At 38.2% G+C, this 22,588-nt stretch overlaps 1 protein-coding gene across 3 annotated transcripts in view; it reads right to left on the bottom strand.

The window, feature by feature from the left end:
- The window catches only part of Noc3 (Nucleolar complex protein 3), a 396,047-nt gene that overhangs the window by 155,188 nt on the left and 218,271 nt on the right, over positions 1–22,588 (bottom strand). For all 3 annotated transcript variants that reach the window (XM_089595796.1, XM_089595797.1, XM_089595798.1), the window contains exon 5: positions 11,835–12,199. In XM_089595796.1, coding sequence (XP_089451922.1) covers positions 11,835–12,199 — 365 coding nt within the window. The remainder of the gene's footprint in view (positions 1–11,834; positions 12,200–22,588) is intronic.

The raw sequence follows: 22,588 nt of genomic DNA, 5'->3' as shown, positions 1-22,588 counted from the left end.
TCTTGCTTAGCTAGAGCTGGTGGAATGGTAGCTGCCTATCTCAGACCAATGTTAAGGGCCATTATTGTAGCTGTACACATACACACTGTATACCTTAGCCCGTCATCCAATTTGTGATTTCTAAAAACTTTTGAAAAATGGTCCCTAGCCGAGGGTAGAAAGCTCACCGTGCTTGCCGTGTAGTGCGACCTGTAAGTGATCAGAGGAAGATCCTGAGCAGGAAGGTAGATACCTAGACTGCGTGCAAAAGTAAACCGAGCTGTCTTTGGCTCCTGCTGACGGCAAGACGAGAGGTTGGATTTCCAACTAGGTCTGATCAATCGGCTAACACTGGGGAGGGCGCGTGGTTGGGAATGGATTGGCTGCACTACTGCAGTAGTTTTGCTGCTCGGACGAAGGCCTGTTCGAATGGGCTGGCGTGGGGTCTGGGCAGCTATTGCCCAGCCTCTGCTCTGATCAGTAGGACTGCTGGTGTGGCGTTTCTAGTCCTTCTTGGCAACAAATCTTCTTCAGTGTGGTGAGAGCGTTCTGCCAAGTGATATCTGACAGAAACACTCTAGAGAGTAGATCACTTCTTGGTTAAGGTGTTAAGCTCGAGGGGGTAAAGGCGGGCTATCGAGTCAGAGCATGCTATATTGTAGGGTTATACACTCAGTCACGGCACCACCTCTTATAGACATATGTTGGGACGGCTGCAACGGCTGTCTCCATAGACAAAGGGATCCAGACAGGCCGGTGCGAATCTCAGGATCAAATTTATTACTAGCAGGCACAGATCAAAATGTAACAACTACGAGGAGAGAAAATAAGAAATATGGGCAGAAACGGGTGACTCTGACATAGAGTCACTTGTTCTTGGCTCTATCGGAGTGACCGAGGTAGGCCAGGAAGCCAAGCTTGACAGTGGGAATAGACTCTGCGATCAACACGCTTTAAAAAAGCGATATCAAACTTGCGAGAAAGCACCCTAACACTGCAAGGACCATATAGGACCACGTTGGGCTGGCAGCGGCTGCTGTAAGCACCCTTAAACGTCACCAGGCGCGGCTAGAAAAAACCAATGAGCCGTCATACTGTGAACCAGCAAAGGCAAAAAACAAGGTTAAAAGAAAGAAAAGGCAAGGGTGAGAAACTCTAAGCCTTAAAACAGCGCCAGGAAATGCGGCAACATAGGCAAGAAAACCTGCTCTTTATTGGATCTGGAAGAAGGTTTCAGATGACTGGGCTAGCGTCATATTACAGAGAAATATGGAAGATCTGACAGGACCAGGGCATGCTAGACGTGTAATGCAAAAGGCCGCATGGCACGTACTTCTCAAAAAAAGCTTCGTTTCCGAGTGGAGTTAGTCTTTAAAAATGAGCCATATCGCACGTTATCAAATCAAGGCTAGTACAACAACAGGACTGGATGCGGAGTCATCCTGAACCACGGCAACAAGTTCTCTGTATTCGATACCAGAGGCAGAGATGGTATCCTGTGGATCAAGAGTGGATGTATATTTGATGTAAATTGCTACAAAACAGCGTTTGATGATACCGCTAGACACAAAATCTTCGTGTGCGAAGGATGGCACTGTAAGCACCAGCAGTGACGCCGGATCTTTCGTCCATCAGGAAAAAGGAACAAGCCGCCACGTAGCGTGCAAAGGTCAACAAGCAGTCCATCTGAGGCAACAACGTTTCAAGAGTAGGAAAAATTTAATGCAGACCAAGGCTGCACAAAGTACACTTACTTTTCAGCCAAAAAAAGCGTTAAACATATAGTGGCACTTGCAAAAAGTGTAGCCTACAAAGAAGCGCTAGACAAAAGGTGCTGGTCTTCAAGTACCCCAAATCCTTTTCAGGATTCGAGAGGACTGCCATCTTAAGCAACTGATGGCAAGATCGCTAAAGCTATAAGATACAATAATCTCCCTGGTGGCTTTACCAAGAAGTGATGCTCTAGCAGTTCAAGGTTAAAACTGAAGCCAATTGGCAAGATAAAGTTTGAGTGGATATTGATGGGCAAACAAATAAAGTCCACTAAGTTCCACACTACCGTAGTTTCTGCAATGTGCATTAAGACATTTCCCTTCCCAACACAAAAACTAACAAAATTATTTTGTGTACTACTACTACTACTGCTGCCGCTGCCGCTACCACTACCGCTACCACCACTACCACTACTACCACTACTACCACTCCCAGGTGAGGTTTTGCTAGTTTCTCCATACCGAGCACTTCCCCGGGTGGCGGATAGGAGCATCCTCGTAAGATATGAGGTGACGACAGGTAGTTTGGGCGGCTTTCTGTGGTGGTGGTTGCGGGCGAAGATTAGAAGGCGTGTGCGGCGTTGGCGCGTGTATCTGGAGCGGTGTGGACGGGGGACTTGTGCCCTCTGCCTTCATCCATGTGGATGCATAGGCCGGCCCTTCTTGTGCTCCTTGTTCTTCGATTTCTGCTGCCACCATGGGTGGCCCCTCAATGCTTGATGCGGGCCCACAAAAACTAGCACCCGTCGTGTAAAGAAGTAAGCAGCGGTTGTGACGTGCTTCTCAGATACATGCATCACAGTCCCACTATATAAACAAAGGTTTACTTACGGATTATCCCGGGCTGTGGGTGGCGGGGCCTTCCCCGGGCTTACATTGAAGGCCTGGCAGCGGGTAAAACCGGACGATGAGGACCAGGTAAGTCTGGGTAACCTCATTTGATATGGCTGTACGCTTCATAAACAAAAGAGACGTGATGGGCTGACTAATCTAAGCTTACTACCACAGAGAAGGCTATATGGCGGTGGCTTAGTGCCTTACGCCAGCTCGTTTTGTCGGGTTGTCTGCGCCGGTCGTGAGACTGTACACCTGCCGTTTGTCTCGCTAGTATGACTGTAGTGTCCCGACATATACATACATTACACACAAACACCATTCTCAGACTTGTTACTCAACGCCAGGGCAGTCTCCGTGGGTGGGACTGAGGAAGAGTGGCGACTCCCGGCCGGCCCTAGCAAGTAGCAGTTCTCTTTGGTAACAGAGGGCCGCTGCCCTGGCTTTAACCCTTTCCAAATATTCATTTTAAAAAAAAAAGGTAGTGTTGGTCTTTGCGGGTCAGTACGACATTAAAAAAAAAAAGCCAATATGAAAAACGTCGATGCAAAACTTGTATCCCAGGCGGTAACCTCTCTGAGGAAATCTACCGGCAGTTCCGATCCAGTGAAAGCCCGGGAGACTGTTGCAGGCCCCACGGATCCTGGGGGGGGGGCACAAAGACGTGTCTCATGGCCAACAGGGACTGCTTGATGTTCCATGGTCCTTTCTCACAGACAAAAGACGAAGAGGAAGCCTGTCAAACATAGGCACCAACGAGGCAGCAACGTGTCAGTATTTAGCAACCAGACCCAGGAGGAGCTTGCCTCTTTAAAAAAAAATGGTGCTAAGCTCAGAGTAAAGCGACAGCAAGTGACTGATAAAGTCCAATCAGCAACCAAAGATATTACAGAGACGCTAAAAGCAATCAATGATAAGGATGGTAACATAGCGAACGCTGTTAAAAATGGGCTCAAATCCGCACTTAAACACCTCGAAGAGGCAGAGGTGTTTAGAAAAGGCTTTCTTTCTGAAGAAGAAATGTTTGCAAACTCTTGGAAGGCGTCATTTAAATCCCTGAAATCGAAGGAACAAAGGTGAGATAATTTTTGACGGCATGTACAAAGAAAAAACCCTGAACACTGCTGTAAAGGAAATAGAACGAAGTAAAAAAAAAAGGAGCCCATCGGACAGCCCTGAAAAACGTCAGCATACCATGTCTCCAAAGAAAAAGAAAACAGGCAGTGGCAAACAATAAGAGATTTTCCTGAATAATATATCAAGCCAGGAGAAAAAAGTGGACGCGACAACAACAGTAGTAGTAAAGATGGCCGAAAGGCAGACCTTTGCAAAGGTGCTACAGACGATGAAGGCGAACTTTGACCCTGATATGGCTAATGTGGCAGTCCAAAGTATTTTCACTACAAAAAAGGGAGACATACTTATTAAGGCCAAAGATGTAGAGAATGCTATTGCATTCTCACAGCAAATTGAAAAGTCGGTAGCCGGACGGGGTACTGTTAAAATGAGCAACAGAAAAGTGACATTAGAGGTCCAAGACCTGGATGCCTTTGTAGAGGAAGATGAGGTCAAAGAGGCTTTCGTTAGGACTTTTGGACTTAAGAGCCAGGAGCCAGATGAAGCTCTTTTAAAGCCAAATGCCAGAGGACAGAGGCTGGCGTTGATAAAGGTGGACGAAGCAACTGCCAGACAAGTAGAAGAGAAAGGCAGGTTACGAGTTGGCTTCGTAAGCTGCCGAATACGAAAAAAAACTGAAGTAACAAGATGTTACAAATGCCTGGGATATGGACGCGTCTCAGGCAACTGTAGAGAAGAAAACAGATCAAAGCTTTGCTTTCAGTGTGGAAGCTCAAACCATCGGAAGAAAGAGTGTCCAGGCCCAGCACGGTGCTTCCTTTGCCCAACGACGGACAACAAGCACGAAGCAGGCAGTGGGAGCTGCCCTTCATTCAAAAAAGCGCTAGAAGAGGCCAGGGGTAAGGCCCAAGCAGGACGAAAATATGGTAAAAAGGCCTTGAGTTGAAAGGCAGGCTAATGTGGACCCACGCTGTGCTGGGTACTTTTTACCTATCAGCAAGGGAAAGCATTAAGCTTATAGTGGTGCTTGCTAGGTAGGTGGCCTACTAATAAGCGATAGACAGGGTGCTGGTTCTCAGGGATCTCGAGTCCTTTTCAGGATCCGAGAGGATCAGTACCCCTAGCAAATTGTGGCGAGTTAGCTCGTTAATGCTGTGAGACGCGATGGTCTCCCTGGTAGCTCCACCCTGAAGTAATGGTAACGCGGTTCTGGGGTGGACCAAAAGCCACGCGGCATGGGGGGGGGGTTTTAGTGGGTATGGGTGGTCTAAAAAAAAATCCACCAAGATTAACACTACCGCTGTTCCTGCGGTGTGCCTTAATGCATTTCCCCTCGCTTCACAAAAAAAAAAAAAAAAAAAAACTACTACTACTACTACTACTAGCTTTTCTTCTACCAGATTCCATGAGAGGAAGTCCAGCAGTTGGTTTTCTCGACCCGGACAATGTTTGATGATAGGGTTATTTTCCTAGAGCGGGATAGACCATCGTTATAACTTATCTTGAGTTCTCTTAGCAGTATGTAATGAGGTGAGGCCTTTATTATCAGTCCGCTGAGTGAACGGTCGATCCTTCAGAAAGGTTTGATATTTTTTAATAGCCCATACCATAGCTAGGCACTTTTGTTCGTTGCTGTGATATTTTACTTTACAGGAGTTGAACTTGGCACTAGCATAACTGACAATACTGCGCTGTCTATCAGGCCTGATGTGGTATAAGACGGCTCTAATCCCACGAACGCTAGCATTAGTCTTTAAGACGTATGGCCAACCATTATTGGGTCAAGTCAATTGAAGGGGTTTCGAAAGTTCCCACATTGAGCCGATCCATGGCTCCTTGATCTTCTAGCGTCCATTTGTACGGCCGCTTTCTGCTAATGAGGTCCGTGAGAGGTGCTGTGATCTCAGAATAACGAGGCACACAATTCCGAAGCCACTCACTTGTGCCAAGGAAAGATTGCAATTGTTTTTAAGTCTTTGGTGCTGGCAAGTTACATAATTTCTCGACATGCTTGGGTAGGGCCTTGTTTCCTTCAGCAGTGATTTAGTATTCTAGATACGTCAAACCTGATACCCTGAAGATACATTTATCAATAGCCACTGTGAGTGCGTAAATCTGCAATCTTTCCAAGACGAGAGCTATATGTCGTAGGTGTTCTTCCTGTGTGTTGGAGTATACGATGGTGTCGTTTAAGTAGACAAGACAGAACTTTCCTAAATATCAAGTGAGGACCTCTTGACTCATTAGCCTTTGGAAAGTCCCAGGTACTCCTTTCAGCCCGAAAGGCATGACTCAAAATTAATAACAACCGCCGGAGTGTGTAGAAAAAGCTGTATATTGTATGGACTCGGGCACTATAGCTATCTGGCATTAGCCGCTTTTGAGATCTAGCTTAGAGAACCAGACTGCTCCACCTGTATCCTTCACAGCGTGATGTATGTGGGGTACCCGTTGAGAGATATTTTCGGTAATAATATTCAGCCTGCTATAATCAACACAGAAATGCATGCTACCGTCTTTCTTTGGTGAAAAAAGGATAGGAAAGCTGTACGGTGCAAAGAATGGCTCAATGATACTACCTGCTAACATTTTTCGAACTTGCTCCTTGATGAGTTCCCTACATTTATCTGAGCAGGGATAAGTTGACAACCGGAAAGGTTTGTGCGGTCTTACTCGGATCTCGTGTTGTATAGTGCGAGTTTAACGCAACTTCCCAGTCAGGGATCCAAAGACTTCGGCGTGATCTTGCAAAAGTCTGAAGAGGTCGGTGCGTGCACCTCCAGAGAACCCGTGTTGGACCTGATCTAGGTCTGGAGCAGCTTGCTGAACCTTCCGAGATCGACGTGACACGAACGGGATCGTTATCTGCTGGTTGCTTTCGAAGTATGATACTCCCTTCTTTAGATTTAAGGTAGATTTCTTAGCATGTAGTATCGTTAAACCGAGGACCATTCGATGCCGTAGATTTGGTGCCACAAGGAAGCTGTATTGAAATGATTTTCCCGGGATCTGTAGGATAAGGTAGTCGCTGCCAGTAGTCTGGAGAGTTGCGCTGCTACAGGCCATATCACCCTGTTGATTATATGATACGACCCTGTCTCGCCCCGAGAGGAGTGAGAAATGCACAAAGTTGTCAGTAGATGTCTGGTCGACGAGAGTAGCCACTTCCCGCTAACCCAGTCGAACCACAATCTTCTGTAGCGGTTGGCAGAGCATGCTGGTTACATTTATTGCCAGCGTCCCTCCGAAACACCTGTTTCCGGCTCCCCTAACACTACGGATTAGTTTCCTGGGAAAGTGGAGGATCGAGCAATCTGAATAGGACAGTCCCTATGAAGGTGGTAATCGAGGCGAAAGTGGCACTTGGGTGGCCATGGTGTTGAAATTACTCCAGAAAAGGTAGTTGCTGGGGTTTGTTTGGCGTCAGTGACAGGTTTCTTTCCGCGAATCTTTGCAAGGTCCCCCTCATCTTTTTCCAACTGGACTACTATGGTAAGAAGATCTGCGTAGGTCTTGAATATGTGGCTTCAGAGAAACTGACAGATGGATGGACGAATGAGCTCGACGACCGTGGAGATTATTACCTTTTCCGCGGCTGTAGTACTGACCCTTTTAAACAAGTTTAAGGTTTGGCTTGATTGCGAGTTAGGGGGAGTTGGGGGTGACCAGTGTCGTTTTCTGAAGCATCAAGACGTCCCTTCCAACCAAATAACGATGGCGGTATCACACCTTCAGTTGTGGGAGTGGTAGGTTTGCTGGTCTTGTCAAAGTCCGGATCGCTGTAGGTGTGTGGCAATGGTGCAGTAATTCCTAAAGATCTGAATGATCTAGCCGCGAGGGTGGTCGATATATTAATAAGTGTTTACCGCTGCTTTATATTACGACAGTTAGAAAAAAGAGATTCATGTACTACACGTCTTTGCATGATCTAGGCGATATCATCTGGTCGTTGCGCGGCTTTACTTATTTACTATTAGCTACTTTTTTACTTGTGATGTTCATCAGAATCAGCAGTTGCCACCTAGCGAGCGGTAAGTAGTACGTCTAAGCGCAGAGATTAAAGTCAGAGCTGCGCGAAATTGTAAAAATCAAATCTATATAAAACGAATCAATTGAAAGAAGAATCATTATTTTAATAAATAATAATTAATACAAACATACCCCGGATGGTAACAGCTGATTACATATGTAAAGTCACGCTCACATTCATCACATCCGCTCACACACTTATTCCTAGTCCATAGTGCAGTGATTGTCTCTTCAGGACGTTCATCACACATAAGTTTTTTTGACAGAAATTATTCAAACATCAGAAGTATACTAAAAAACCTTAATAAATACTCAAAAAATTGCAGATCATTCAACTGTACTCTCTTTCATATGTTGCATTCTAAAAAATTTGCAATTTAACATGTAACTTTATGGAAAAACCACATGAAACTGCATGTATAAGCTCCCGAATTTGAATTTGTATGAAAGATTACTGTTAGATAAACCTGTTTTATTTTCAAATGGATCTATAATTTTTTTTTTTTTTTTTTTTTTTAATATAAAAAAAAAGAGGTCAAGTATGCGTAAAACTTACATGTAAGTTCATCCATATGAGAAAAATAATTTTCACCGATACTGCAAGCGTTTATGCTCTTCTTACCTCTCTGAATTTTGATTTGAAATTTCTCCCCACTAACTATATGAGAATGTCCCTAAGTCAAAATATCCCCTTATTTATAAAGGAAAAATTGTAAAAGGAGCAAACGTAATGAAAATTAATTATTGTATTTGTATAGTAAGGAAATTTTTTTTTTTTTTAGTGAAACTTCTTATGTTGAGCCGTAAACAGCCGCGTGAGGGTAAATGCGTTACAAAAAAATCTAGCCACCCGCCCTGCGGCCCAAGCCCTCTCCTCAATATCCTCTCTTACATACAATTCCCTATATCTACATATCTCTCTCCCACATGTACGCCACGCGCTCCCTTTTCCTGACGCTGCTACTATACCTATGTACAACAAAATGTATTATATAGGTTTATTAGTATGTATGTTACTTTGCTACGACTAAATTCTAAACCGATGAGCATGGAGAAAAGAAAGGAAAAGAGAAAAACAACAGCTGTACCTATTCTAGAGGCAAAGGATACTTAAGTATATTGTATAAATATATACGTGTTGCACGTCCCGGTCATAACATACATGTTTATACGTATTATATGTATGTAAGAAAACGTGCATAAAGTATTAAGTATGTATTATACGACAACTTTACCTTTGTAAACCAAAAAAAACGCTGTATTTCGAAAGGAAAGCAAAATTGGCTAAAAATAACAATTTTTACGAGTTTCCTCAAGGGGATAAACATGATCGAGGTGCACAAATATAGAGGGGTTGGACAATGCACAAACGTAACCACAATTATTTTCTTTTTTGACTGTATCTTGAAAAGAACGAGTAAGAAAATATTTTCTTTTTGATGTCGAGTTTAAAAAATTAATATAGACATTCACAAAATCTTAAAAAATTTTTTGGCATAACCTTTCCAAATTCGAAAACCAGTCATATCTTGAAAGGCAAGCAAGATCGGCCAAAAATAATTCCACGTATAGAAAATAATTATTGAGGTGCAAAAATATATGTTGCTTGGATTCATACAAACTATCGTAATATCTTAAAGGCAAAGCTACATCCTACATATCCTAGTTATAAATTAATCTATTTTCTATTCTCTGATCTATTATGTAATATACAAATAATTGTCACGTGACCGAAACCTCACTTATTATTAATTTTAGGATTAGTAGAAATTAGTTATAATAACAGGTACATTTCAATATTAAATTATAAATAATTATAGAAAACGAATTAAATGAAAAATTACAACTTTATAATGGAAAATAGCTATGTGTCAATTGTTTTCCTTAATCTTTTTTAAATAAGTAGAGTAGATTATTTTACTATTATGGTAGCCAACATTGAAAAAAATTTTTATTTGTCGGATACAATGATTCCAACTAGACTTTATTGTACATATTTATGTACGAACAAAATGCACAAACAGTTATTTTAAAAAAAAGGAATTTTGTCCCGCGTAACTGGACAAAAGTTCCTTTTTTCGGGACACTATAGTGAAAATTTTTGTTTTATTCTGCATTACATGGTCAACCATTCGTTGATGTATCAATACATATATTATCATAGCAAACATAGAAGTACTTAGAATGCGCGAATCAGATGTAACAAAATTATATGTATTTTATGCACTCATGTACTAGAGTACGTAATTATTATACAATTCTTACTATTTTTATATTGGATTCTTAAAGACCTATTGAAATAAGGTGTAATCTCATTTTCCTAGTCTCTGTTACATCAAGTTGAATAACATTTGAGTTGGAAGTTTCACATCTGCCGGGGGTCCTGACAACTACACCTGGTTTTTTTTAATTATAAAAATTATGAAAAAATAAAACAAATTGCACAAAAAATTATTTTTCTATTTTATAAGTAACAAATTACTAATAAGTACATAAATGTTGATTAATACATATGAAAGCTGCTCTGCTAAAATATACTTATTTCCAAATTTTTGAAAAAAACGTAGACCAAAAAAATATATTTCATAAAACAAATTATACATTTATTTAATGTATAATTAAACCAAATGAATTAACACACAGTGAATAAAAATTTACATTAAAAATAAAGTAAGAACTGTAAGATAACATAAAGTAATTGATTTTCTTGTATTGATCCTGTCCATAACAGAGTAGGTAAGAGCCTCGGCCAGTGGGCATGTTTTTTTTTTATTTATTTTTTGTTATTGTTAAGAAATCAGTTAAAAGAAAAAGAAAAGATAAAAATGTATGATGTAGTATGGTGGAACGATGTTGTGTGGTGTGGTGGCGTTATGGGGTGTAGGGGAACCGGGCGTTTGTCAAGAGAGTTGGGACAAAGAGGGAGAATCAAGCAAAATCAACTTTTGTGACACTTTTTCCTCAACCTGAAATCGTTGATTTACTCTGTAGGGCAGAACAGGCCTATAGAAATATAACTTTGAAAAGGAGAATAAGCGTGGCAACATTACGATACTAATGCTATATAGTTATCCAAAAGGAGAAGACACGAAAAAGAAAATCTTGCTACTACGTAGCATTTCAATTGATAAAAACAGGACTATAATGAAAAAAAATTCAAAGAAAAGCAGTGAAAATAACTAAGAAAGAGAGAAATAAAGGTGAGCGGACTTGGATAAGTTACAATAAATTCCAGGTAGATAAGGTATAGTGAAAGAGAAACAAAAAAATGGAAAATTTGAAAAGTAGAAGCAACGCCCAACGGCAGAGGGAAAAAGTGAGACAGAGGGAGAACAGAGAGAAGATATTGAGCCACTGAAGGACATAGAAATGCTTGAAACGACATTGGAGAAACTTATGAGGAGAAGAGAGAGGCAAGAGAGGGAGATGTAATGGAAAATTGAAAAGATTTGAGTTAAGTGTAAAATTGTGTTAGTGTAAGCGTGAAAAAGTATAGTGTCTGAAAAAGTAATTATGTGAGGTGTTATGCAAGGAACTCAAGGTTTAAAAATGTTGATAAAGCAGAGACAACGAGAAATTAAATATAGCTAGTGTAGTTAAGATTGAAAACAATGTAATGGTAAATGCACGTGCAGGCACATATGAGTATCGTCGTGTGTATGAATACATAATTTTATGTACAAATGTAAGTACGCATATTTCAATGCACAAGTATTCGTCAGTACGAGGATTTTTTTGTATGTGTATACGTATAGATGTAGACAGACGTATCTATGCGTGTGTTTATACATATGTGTTTATGTATGTGAGCATGTGTGTAAACGACAGAACTTAGTATATACGTTAACTATTTCTACGTTTGTATGCATAAAATATATGTAATGTATGTAACTGTGTTGGTATGTATGGATGTACGTGTTTACGTATGTACGTATTTAGGTACCCATGTACTTATGTAATTACATATAAATGTTTGTAGGTATAAACTGTACTATATAGAAAAAATTGTACATAATTTATAACACTAGTAAAGACTCTTACCACCACGATTGTATAAGCAAATTTCTACTTATGCAGATGCATCAACAAAACTAATTAAGTTCAATAAAAAATTTTAAGCATTAGAAATTAAAAAATACTTACTTTAATAATCCTTGCAAACAGAGTGATAAAATAGAGCTATTGTAAGATTGTTTTAAAGTACGAAAGAACATCGTGAGAAGTAATTTTCTTATCTCTGTAAATGTTTTTAACTTCACTACCTGGTTTTCTTCTGCTTTGCTCTCTAACATCTCTTTTTTTATGCGTTCTAGCTTGTTGTTTTTTATTCTTTCCTTTTTACTCGTCAAGAAGTTTTTGTTTTTTTTCAAGTCTTGGTTACTATCCATGTTAATGCAGATTGCATTGAAGTCTATGCATTTTATATTAATATGCAACAATATCAAAAAGACATCTGTATATTTCAAGTGCGGTCGTTGTTTCAATAAATAATTAATTTCTTGCACGATCTAAATTAAAAATATCAATCGTTAGTCACCCTTATTTTGAAATACTAATCTTTAAACATTATATCATTTAATAATTTGACGACGGCTATAAACAGAATTTTTATACACTTACAAAAAAAGTTTCTAGCTTTTGAATCGTATGCAGAAAACTTTGTAAGACATGCTAAATCAAAGATAATAGTTAAAATTTTTTTGAAGTTACAAGTCTATAAGCACGTCATCTATGGAAGTAAATTAACAATTTCAAAATTTTTACTCTCAGGAAATATGCGACAAGAGTAAATTTTTACTTGCACGTACAGTTTTGGGACTAGAAAAAAAATAATGCAATAGTATATTTCTTACGTAGGGCAGAAAGTACAACTAGCGCGCCAAAAGGGCACGGTTGTTGTATGTTTGATTATTGAGTACTGATGTTAATGCACTACTAAGGTGCTATATCAGGTAGGTGTGAGCATGCAACACAAATGAACAACAAAATGTTTATAATAATAAAAAAATTTTAATTACAACTGTTACATTAAAAATACCAAAGAAAACTTAAATCTTATACACAATATTTACACTAAGTTTTTAACAAAATAAAAACAATTATGATTAATCTATAAACTTGTGTAAAACAATAATATTTAGTGAACTTAGAGTGAATAGTAAAAAAAATGATAATACAGTAATAAGAAGACAATTGTCACGAAGTATCACTATTGAGTTTATAACCACCGAGTATATCTATACTCACAAGAGCAAATAAAATAGTGAAATTGTCTGTGTGCACTGTTGCAACAAAGGTACAAATGAAATATAACTGTTTTCCATTGAGTGTTATCCTCTGTATAACGAGTCTTTCTATGATTGATAGGTTATGTAAACCTTACAACACGTGTTTTACTTGAGCAGTTTTTGTATAAAACTTACTCTATGAACATATCAACTTGAACAGTATGTTATTGATACTAATTTGATGTATCTGATGATCAACTAGTTTGAGATAATACCTGAGATGATTTTGAATATTAACTGTTTGATGACTAGTAAAAAAAAAGACTTGAGTTTAACTTGCTGAAAAACGCGCGAACAGCAAAAGCAGATCAATCACATACGCCAGCGTGTTAGAAAAAGGTGCGCAACTAGAAAACATTAAAAGTTAGTCCAGCTTGTAATTCGTGAGCCATGCAGTGCTGCTATCACATTTACTGTAAAAAAGTGTGCGTAATTTGGAAAGACACTGCTGCTTTCAAGATTCTGAACATTGTATGTTTATGCACAAGGTAAGAACGATATATTTTGTATCGAGGGCGGAAAGTGCAACTTTGCGCACGTGGGCACACTTTCCACCCATCAATTACATTACGCCCTAGGGCAAAAACAAGCTTTTGGCCCAGCAAAGCCACGATGTTTTATTCCCACCCGTGCAAAGCACTGCGCCTGAGAAACAGCGAGGGACGCTTTACCAGCCTGAAAGCGGAAGCGCACCGAAGAGCAAGCTCGTGGCTTCTCTCCAACTCAGCACGTTCGATATATATACATGTAGTAGATGCGTGCGCTCGCTATACTTAATTACATAGATCACGCACACTGACGAGACGATCCCTCAGTCACACGGTGATTGACTAAATCGTAGGTTTTCACACGCTTATACTCAAGTGATATTATAGAGCAGGTTTTGCGTTTGCGAAGTGAGCAGAAGTCAAGGAGAGAAAATCCTGAAGATCATCTGAGAGAGCTAACAAAAATCAAGAATTAAGACATGCCTAAATACGACAAAGAAGGATGAAAAATTTTACGAACGTCGGGACTTGCTTACCGATGACTTTTTTTATGTGATCCTTAGTCAATTTCACCACCGCTCTCCATAACTCTCCCAAATGGGCAGCGGAAGGCGGGTTTAAGTGCCAATTGGTACCATAATTTAATAATTGACTGCCTAGTTTATCCGATAATAGCATTCGAACTAGAGCCTCTTCAAGTTCAGAAGCAGCACCTATGAAATTAGTGTTTTGATTGCTTCAAAGGTCAGTGAATTGACCACGACAACTTGAAAAACGGTGAAAAGCAGCGAGAGAAGGTAAAGAAGAATAGTCCTCTACTATTTTAAGGTGAACAGCCTTTGTTGACATATACACAAATACCACTATGTACCCCTTTCGAGTTCCACGGCCTCGGACTTTAGCTAAACTAATGGGGAAAGGATCTGTATAATCAACGCCTATTCTAGTGAACGCAGGGGCAATAACTACACGGGATTGAGGCAAGTCACTTATGAGCTGCTTCTGTGATTCCTTTGGCATTTGATGCATTTGTTTAGGATTGGTTAGATGATGAGACGACCACGTACTATCCAGTACATTTGATAAATAGAGAAAAACGTAGCTTGCACGCTGACGTGCAGAGTAATTTGATAATGATGACGAACAATTAGATCAGTTAAATGACTTTTGGGTGCAAAAATAAGAGGGTGCTTAATTTCGTCACAGATTTAAGTGTTAACGAGCCTGTCACCTACTGTAAGTATGCCATCAATGAAGTTTGGCCGTAATTTTAACAAGTAGATGTCCGATTTTAAAAGATCAGCTGGATTTTCTACTCTTTCAGAGGCTTGAAAGTAAGCTTTATACTCTTAAAAATAATAAACTTCCTGATAAAATCTGACCAACAAAAACGAGCATTGTCTAACAACGCTTCACTTATCCAACCGCACCATTCTTGGCACAATTTAGGAGGCAACCTATCATCCCAAGAAGTCTTTAGTAACCACAGTTCCTGCATCATTCTCTTTGGCTTAACAATTGCAGGGAAAATCCAGCCTAGCGGATCAAAAAATCGGGCAACTTGAGCTAAAAAAAAACGTTTAGTACAAGCTACATTGCTCCTAATATTGTTCGTTTGGAAGTAAAATTCATCAGTGCTATGCCTCCATTTAATACCCAACACCGAGGTCGATTCAATAGATTCTAATAAATCCAAAGCAATAATATAACAAAGTTCAGGGGGTATGTTTTTGAGAACTTAGGTTGAATTGCTGCACCATTTTCTCAACTAAAAACAACCTAAACTTATTGTTTTGTCAGTTTATCTATTTTGTTTACTGTCTTTAGTATTGACTGAGCGCCTGATAGGTAATCATCCATGTAAACTTCTTTTCGAAGTATTCGAGCTTCCAGAGGGTACTCTTAAAAATATAATAGCGCTAGTTCCTCAAGTACTCGAGAGGCGAAGAAAGGCTAGCAAACTAGACCATACGTGACAGTTGTAATAAGGTATGATTTTATAGGTTCACTGAGGTTTTAACGCCAGAGAATTTTGGTTTGATTTATGCAGGAGAATCTGTCGAAACATTTTCTCCGCATCAGCAGAAAATACAACTTTGTATTTACGTCATTTCAAATAATTCGGTAACAAATTTTCCCCCGTATGGAGACAAGAATTCAGAGAGATGCCACAGCGAGTAGCGGCTGAACCATTGAAAACTACTCAGTGTGGTCGTTGTACTCGACTCACGCAACACTCCATGGTGAGGGAGATACCACACAGGGTTTCCGTGATTATCTACTGGAGTCATGTGTTTAAGGTTTTGATATTCAAGCACAAATTTGCTGTATGACTCACGAAGCTGAGCATGGGACTTGAAGCGTCACTCCAGCTTAGAAAACATAACTTTGGCCTTTTTTAATGATTCAGCTTGGAATTCATATAAAATCTTAGGAGATTTTTTAAACGGAAGCCTAACTGTAAATCGTCCTGACGGATCTCGAGTATATGTTCTTTGAAAGAATTTCTCACACTCCACTTTATCAGCTGAGAATGGAGTAAGTTTAGGTAAAAATTCCCCAACTTGCCAAAATTTTTGCAATAAATCAAATAGGGTAGATGCTTTCTCGCTGACATAAAAAGTCGTTAAATGATTTGGGTGAGTATGAGACTGACCGTATGAAGAGCCAGACAGACGACAGCCTAATGCAGATTTAGAGGCCATCGTTGAGTTGTCTTTTGTAATAGATGGACGGACCAGTTGAGTTGTCTTTTGTAATGGAGCCTTCGATAATTCGGGCATGGACAGTGGCTTTGAGTAATAATTCGATCGGATCATTATTCAGATATTTAGGATCAGCGAGCTGTAACCCCTTTAAATGGTCGAGATTCGAAGTTGAACACGACAAAGATGGCTGGTAAGACAATACTTTATCAACAATAAGAGCATTTACTTCATGCGTAAAATGAGAGTGGAAATGGGGTTTGATTTAGAAGCCAACTGAGTGCCTAGCGATAGTCAACACTTGACCTCCAACACCTAACAATGAAGAATTTACCTTTTTAAGTGGTAAGTCCAATGCTTGAGCGAGTGCCTTAGAACTTAAGGACACTTGAGAGCAAGGATCAATAAGCGCTCTCACATAAATTCCTTGTCCTGACGGAGTAACTATTTGCACTTTAGCTGTCACTAAGAGTACTGATTTTACAGGAATCGATGGTTGAATTACCAAGACAACTTGAGTAGATGTGCCCTTTTTGGCATCGCGGTTTTACAAGTCAGTAGTGTTTTTCTTTAGCTCGCGATGCATCAAAGTGTGATGGTTTTAATGGCTCATTTTAAACAGAGGTTAGATTCAAGCTGGATACTCTTCTCTCTTTGTTTTGAATACTTCATAATTACGGATGTTATGATCCGAACTATCAAAGCAAGGGCAAGAAACCTTAGGTTTTAAGGTAGTTGTTGGGTGAGCCATAGTTACAGGAGACGAGTTACCCTGTTTACTCAGCTTAGCTGTTTGAGCCACAGAACCTGACTTAGGTCTGGGCGTATAAGACACTAAAGTCATTAGTTGTGCGTTTAAAAATTCTTTAAACTGTGCCAGAGTAGGCAGTTCAGTAGAAGCACCTAAATGTTTTTGCCAATCCTCGGCAGTACTGAAATGTAATTTATTAGAAACTACTCCTATAAAGAAGTCTCCTAGACCATGTTCATGTCTGTTTAGAGCTTCCAGGGCTGCGAGCGAACTAACGGGTTCACTTATCAATGATTTAAGTTCGCTTACTGAACTATTCTTCATAGGATTGTCATGGTCATGGTCGAATGTACGTAATTTATTATTAAGTAACGTTTACAGTCGTAATATTCACATAAGGAGTTCCAAGCCTGAACATAGTTATCAGTAGTTAGAGGCAAGTTTTGATGGGCTCAGCAGCTCCACCAGTTACTTGTGAACGAAGATAGAATTGATGGTATCTCAGTTTTATTGTGCACCAATGTATGAAAGACATCCTTGAAATTCTGCCAACCTGCTCGATCATCACTGAAGCGGGGGAGATCTATGTTAGGTAAGGTTGACGCTGTAGAATTGATGACACCAGCTCCAGGGGAGAGTGGTCTGTGTTGAGACCTCTGGTGGTCTAAGCTGAATAAGATGATCAATAAACTCACCATAATTTGATTAATAGGAATCTTCCTATTTGCTAAAAGCTTCATCTTTAAAATAAATGTAATTTAAATTAAGAGGAGTCAGGTCGAGGATGTGCGAATGAATTTGCTGAAACTGCTCGAAAAAGGCATTGAGTTGTTTTTGCCTTGCGATTGCTTAGCTTTGAGTCATTTTTGCTTGACCCATCTTTTTAAAGTCAGAGAACGAATTCTTTATTTTATTGTACAGGTCTAACTAAGTCTTGCAATAACCTTTTATTTCTTAACAAGTATTACTACTTAATAAAGGATTAAATAAGAAGAACTTCTATTGAAAATTTGAAGAAAGGAAAAGAAACTAGTTTAAACTTCAACAAAGTTGGTCAACACTATGTCCGAATGTTCAAGGAAAAACGTTTAGTTGAACTATTTTGGATTGGAGAACACCTGCTTAAGATAGTATTCTAACAACTAAGGGAAAGTCTATCACTAGCTATAGATGGTCTTACCAGTCCTACAATCTCTTATGTAAATATCTAATTTTATAACATAAAATCAGTAGTTTACTCCTTAAATCACTGCCTAGATTGTAAAGTGTTATTTTGTAAATAATTAAAGTTAATCAATTAAGATGTCCTACATTAAATTTTCCAACAAATTTTTACTTTAGTTTTACGAATAAAAAGATATAAGTTATACAGAATTTAGCATTAACTATGAAAACCAAGTCTAACAGTTTATTCTTAAATAATTAAAAAAAAAAAAAAGAATAAAAGGCGCAATCAATATATAAATACTTAAGTAATAGTGAGACGAAAAGGAACGTATTATCTAAAGTAGCTATGTTCGCAAATATTCAAAGAAATAAAAAAAAACTTTTTCATGGTGACAAACAGCCGCAAGGTGGTGACAGCAACAACGATAAACCTAGAAGAAGACTTTCGGTGCGGGGCTCGCATATTCAGACCTCGAGAAGAATGCGATAAACAGCAGCAAAACAATAGCACACAGAGACAGCAGCAACAATGGCATCGTCTCGCAGCAGCGTCAGCAGGAATCGCATCAACTCGTAGCGGTTAAGATGGCGACAAAGGCATCACCCAGAGCGTCGACTCCTGGCAGCAACAGCGAACAAAGTATGTGAGCCAAAAATGTCATTAAGTGTATGTCTATATGTATATACTGACTTTATGCTTGCTCCTCTACGCTACACGTATTAATAATAAAGATAGATGTTCTCGTGCACACGAGAAACAAGAGAAAAAATGGATAAGGTACTAATTAGCTCGAATAGTGCACGCAAACGCATGCACAATGAGAGAGAAAGAACACGTAAATGTATTCAATGTTTATACTGCGTGCTCGAAAGCAAACGTATACAAAAAAAAGGAGCCTTACGACTTATCTTGTTGACGCAACAAAAAGTTAAGATGTTCAAGCGAATGCAACCAACATAGCTGCCAGTTCGTCGCGTGGTCAAAGGTAAGAGAGCTATGATAAAGCTCCACTCCCTACGATCTGGCTCAAAGGACCATGTTAAGAATTATAACATTCAACTAAAAATGATGAACTCGCGTAGAAGCTCGCCGGAATCGTAGGGAGGAAGGCGAATAGATTAACTAAAGCCTGGGTTTTCCAAGGCTTACACCAATAGGAACACGCTTATATTCAAGTGATATTATATAGTAACTTCAAAGCAACATTAACAGATTTTAATAAAACTTGTTTTAAATAAAAGAAATGGTGCAACGTCCTTTAAATACATTAAAATTTATGAAGGCATTAAACACTAGACGTATAAAAATCGGCATCCGCAACAGGTTTCATAGACTATGATGCTAAAATCGATAAAAAAGCCATGACTTTCATCTTTCTCTGTCAGTTAAGATAATATTTTGCGTGGTTTCTAATTTTTGAAATTATTCGATGTCATAAAATATGCAATAATTATAAAAATTATTTTAGAAATGATTTTATTCATGATGAAGATAATCGGGTTCCTTTACATATTAACTAAATTTTAGAACTAGAAAATAGATCATCCAAATTTATTTCTCTACGGTACCAAAAAAAATAAAATAAAATGTTACATATGGAAGGATGTATTTTAGTTAAGAAATGTTTGACTTATTGTAAATGAATTTAAATCATAATGAAAAAAAAATTCATACAATGTAGGAACAAAATAATTTTTTTTTTTTTTTATTGATGTTTTCAAAGTTTTGGGAAAATATTATTTATATAATGCATAAGTTTATCATTATGTGTCTCAACGTAAATAAATTTTGCCAATGACAAATTATAGAACTTCTAGATTTCTGAAAGAATTGAACAATATAGAAAGCGCGTTTTTCAATTTGAAAATATAAAAAAAATCAAGCAAAGTCAATTTGATGATTTGAGATGAATCGATAGTGATTAAAAGAAAAGCCTTAGAAATAGTTGACAGAACTGTTAGAGACTTCTGTAATACAAGCTGTTATAAGCAGCCTTTTTTTTGGGGGGGGGGGTAGGCGATTTTGAACCGCGAGAGAAAATTGAGGGTGGCTGGAGTCGTCTTCGAGGGTATTGGCCAGCCGTCGGGATCGAACAGCAATAAGCACCCTATGCTAGAAACTCTAGGTCCTTCTGCTGGAATCCGATGCCACCGTTGGAGCTAGTGCCGCTGGGGGATCGTTGGGCAGTAACCCGTAAACTCGCAGCACTCACGAAGAGCCCGTTGCCAGTATATTAGTTGGATTCTCACCGTAGGGGGACATCAATACCCCGTAACGCAGACAAGGTTAGCGAGAGTGCAGGGTAAATTAAGAATCGACACATAAGACCTTTTGCATGGTTCTATACATAAGTATTCATTGAAATAAACTATTGCTCTAGCCACTTCCGTAGCACAGGTTTCATCAAGCGAGAACCTGGCATAGGCTTGGATCGTGTGATCCGGAAGGATGATTGCAAGAAGTCGCGCAGCCCTTTTTATGTACTACAAGCAACTTTCTTACTTGCGACGTTTGCCAGAAACTAGTAGTTGCCACCTAGTGGGCGGTAAGCGGTAGGCGGTACTATCAAGCGCAAAAGTTTTAAAATTGGAGCTACGCGCGACTTTGAAAAAAATGAAATTTATGTTAAACGATTGAATGTAAAGAATAATAACTATCTTAATAATTAATAATTAATAAAATAATAACCTGTACGGTAATAAAGCATATATTTAAGTACACTAGTTTCTTAAACATTAAAATTCTTGAAAAATCAACTGGGAAAACTAAAACCTATTACGGTATAGACGACGAAATGTATACGTAAGTTAATAAGTAAGACAATAATATTTATATAAAACTTTCAATAAAAATCTTAAATAATATTCATTAAGGTTGACCACCTCATAAACTTGATTTAAAAAATTAGTACAATTCGAGTATGTCAGACAGTTTATGTAATAGTACACGATTAAAAATTTTTTAATATTTAAGTACAGCGTAGAAGAAGGAATAATAAATGGGATGAAAATTAATACAAGGTTTCTTTTCCAATAACTTCACTGCCTTTCATGTTACATGGTAATTAATTACCCTTAGTTGTGGCTTTTGCTATAACTATCAATGAATCTCAAGGTCAAAATTTCGATGGCATAGATTTATACCGAAAAAAAATTATTATTCTCTCACGCATAATAATAAGTATCTTTATCAAGATGTAAAAATAAAAATTATTCGTAGCATTAATTTTAATTTTCATCAAATATAGTGTAAATCGTATGAATAAAAAATCATTAGTAAGTATAAAACCTATCTATTTGCTTTCTAGGCAGTGTGAAAAAATAATTTAAAAATTTTTTCAGTTTAAAATTTGCTTAAGAAAACCACAAATGAAAAAAAAAAAAACTTGTTCATTGCATAATATTAAACGAATTCCCAATATTGTGTACGAAACTTAAGAGATAAACTTCAAAGCGGCTCTAGTGGCACCGGTGACATAACTATCCTGAGTAGTAGACAAAATCAAAAAGCTCCATAAAACTGATTGTGCAAGGAAAGAGCTACGTGTTTCTTATTTGCCTCTGCTTCTTACATTAAATTCTTAAAAAATAGCCGAACGGACGCTGGATACTTTTAAAACCACGTCTAACCGTACCGAAATTTTAGATGCATAAGTCCTCATTTACCTGAAGGCTATTGTAACTGGTACCACAAAAAAATGAAAAAGTAGCTCTATCATTATGAAGTTTGACTACCTTGTGGCCCATGACGACATACTATATGCAAAGTGCTCTCACATATAAACACAAATTTTATGGAAGATCATAAAATGCACGACCGTTCGTTTACTACAGGTTAGATGCTTGAGAGGTTTTTATAGGGGTGAGTGTCGTTAGAGGGTTGGTGGGGGAACAAGAAAATGTAGCATGAAATCTTTGGTAAGTGAGTGGGGGGTTTTTGTAAAAAGTTGAATAGATACAAATAACGTAAGAACCAAGAGAATTTGAGCTTATGTGGTTGATCTGTGGGTGGTCCTCTATCTCAAAATAAGAGTTGCGTGGTTTTATATTACTACTTTGTACGTTATTTTATACTTCAAAAAGTAACGTATATTGCGAATAAGAATTCGTATTACAATACACTATATAAAATACTATAGTTATTGCAAACGATAAGATAATACATTACAATTTCTAATTAAAAACGAAGAATTCTTAATGTAATAAATAGTGAAATAAGATGAAAAAATAATAGTTCAGGGAAAAAATGTCACCAAATGAAACAGATATGAATAAAAGTGTTGCACACAAAATTCAAAAATTTATAAAAACAAGCTATTTTGGTAAAATGAATGCTGAATAAAAATTTTATTTCGTAAAATTTTAGCAAAGTAAAAAACAAAAACTTATTTGTTGTACATGTAAAAGAATATTTTTGCCTGCATTGAGTCTGTATGATAATAAATTAAACCAACTATTGCTAAATGATTATGATTTTGGATATTTCGTTTAATATTAC

Source organism: Copidosoma floridanum, unplaced genomic scaffold (genome assembly GCF_036245765.1).
Source record: "Copidosoma floridanum isolate Cflo_tuat_1 unplaced genomic scaffold, Cflo_Japanese_pri ptg000028l, whole genome shotgun sequence".
Classification (NCBI taxonomy): domain Eukaryota; kingdom Metazoa; phylum Arthropoda; class Insecta; order Hymenoptera; family Encyrtidae; genus Copidosoma; species Copidosoma floridanum.
The sequence above is the reverse complement of the archived record's forward strand: the minus strand, read 5'-3'. Positions and strand labels throughout refer to the sequence as shown.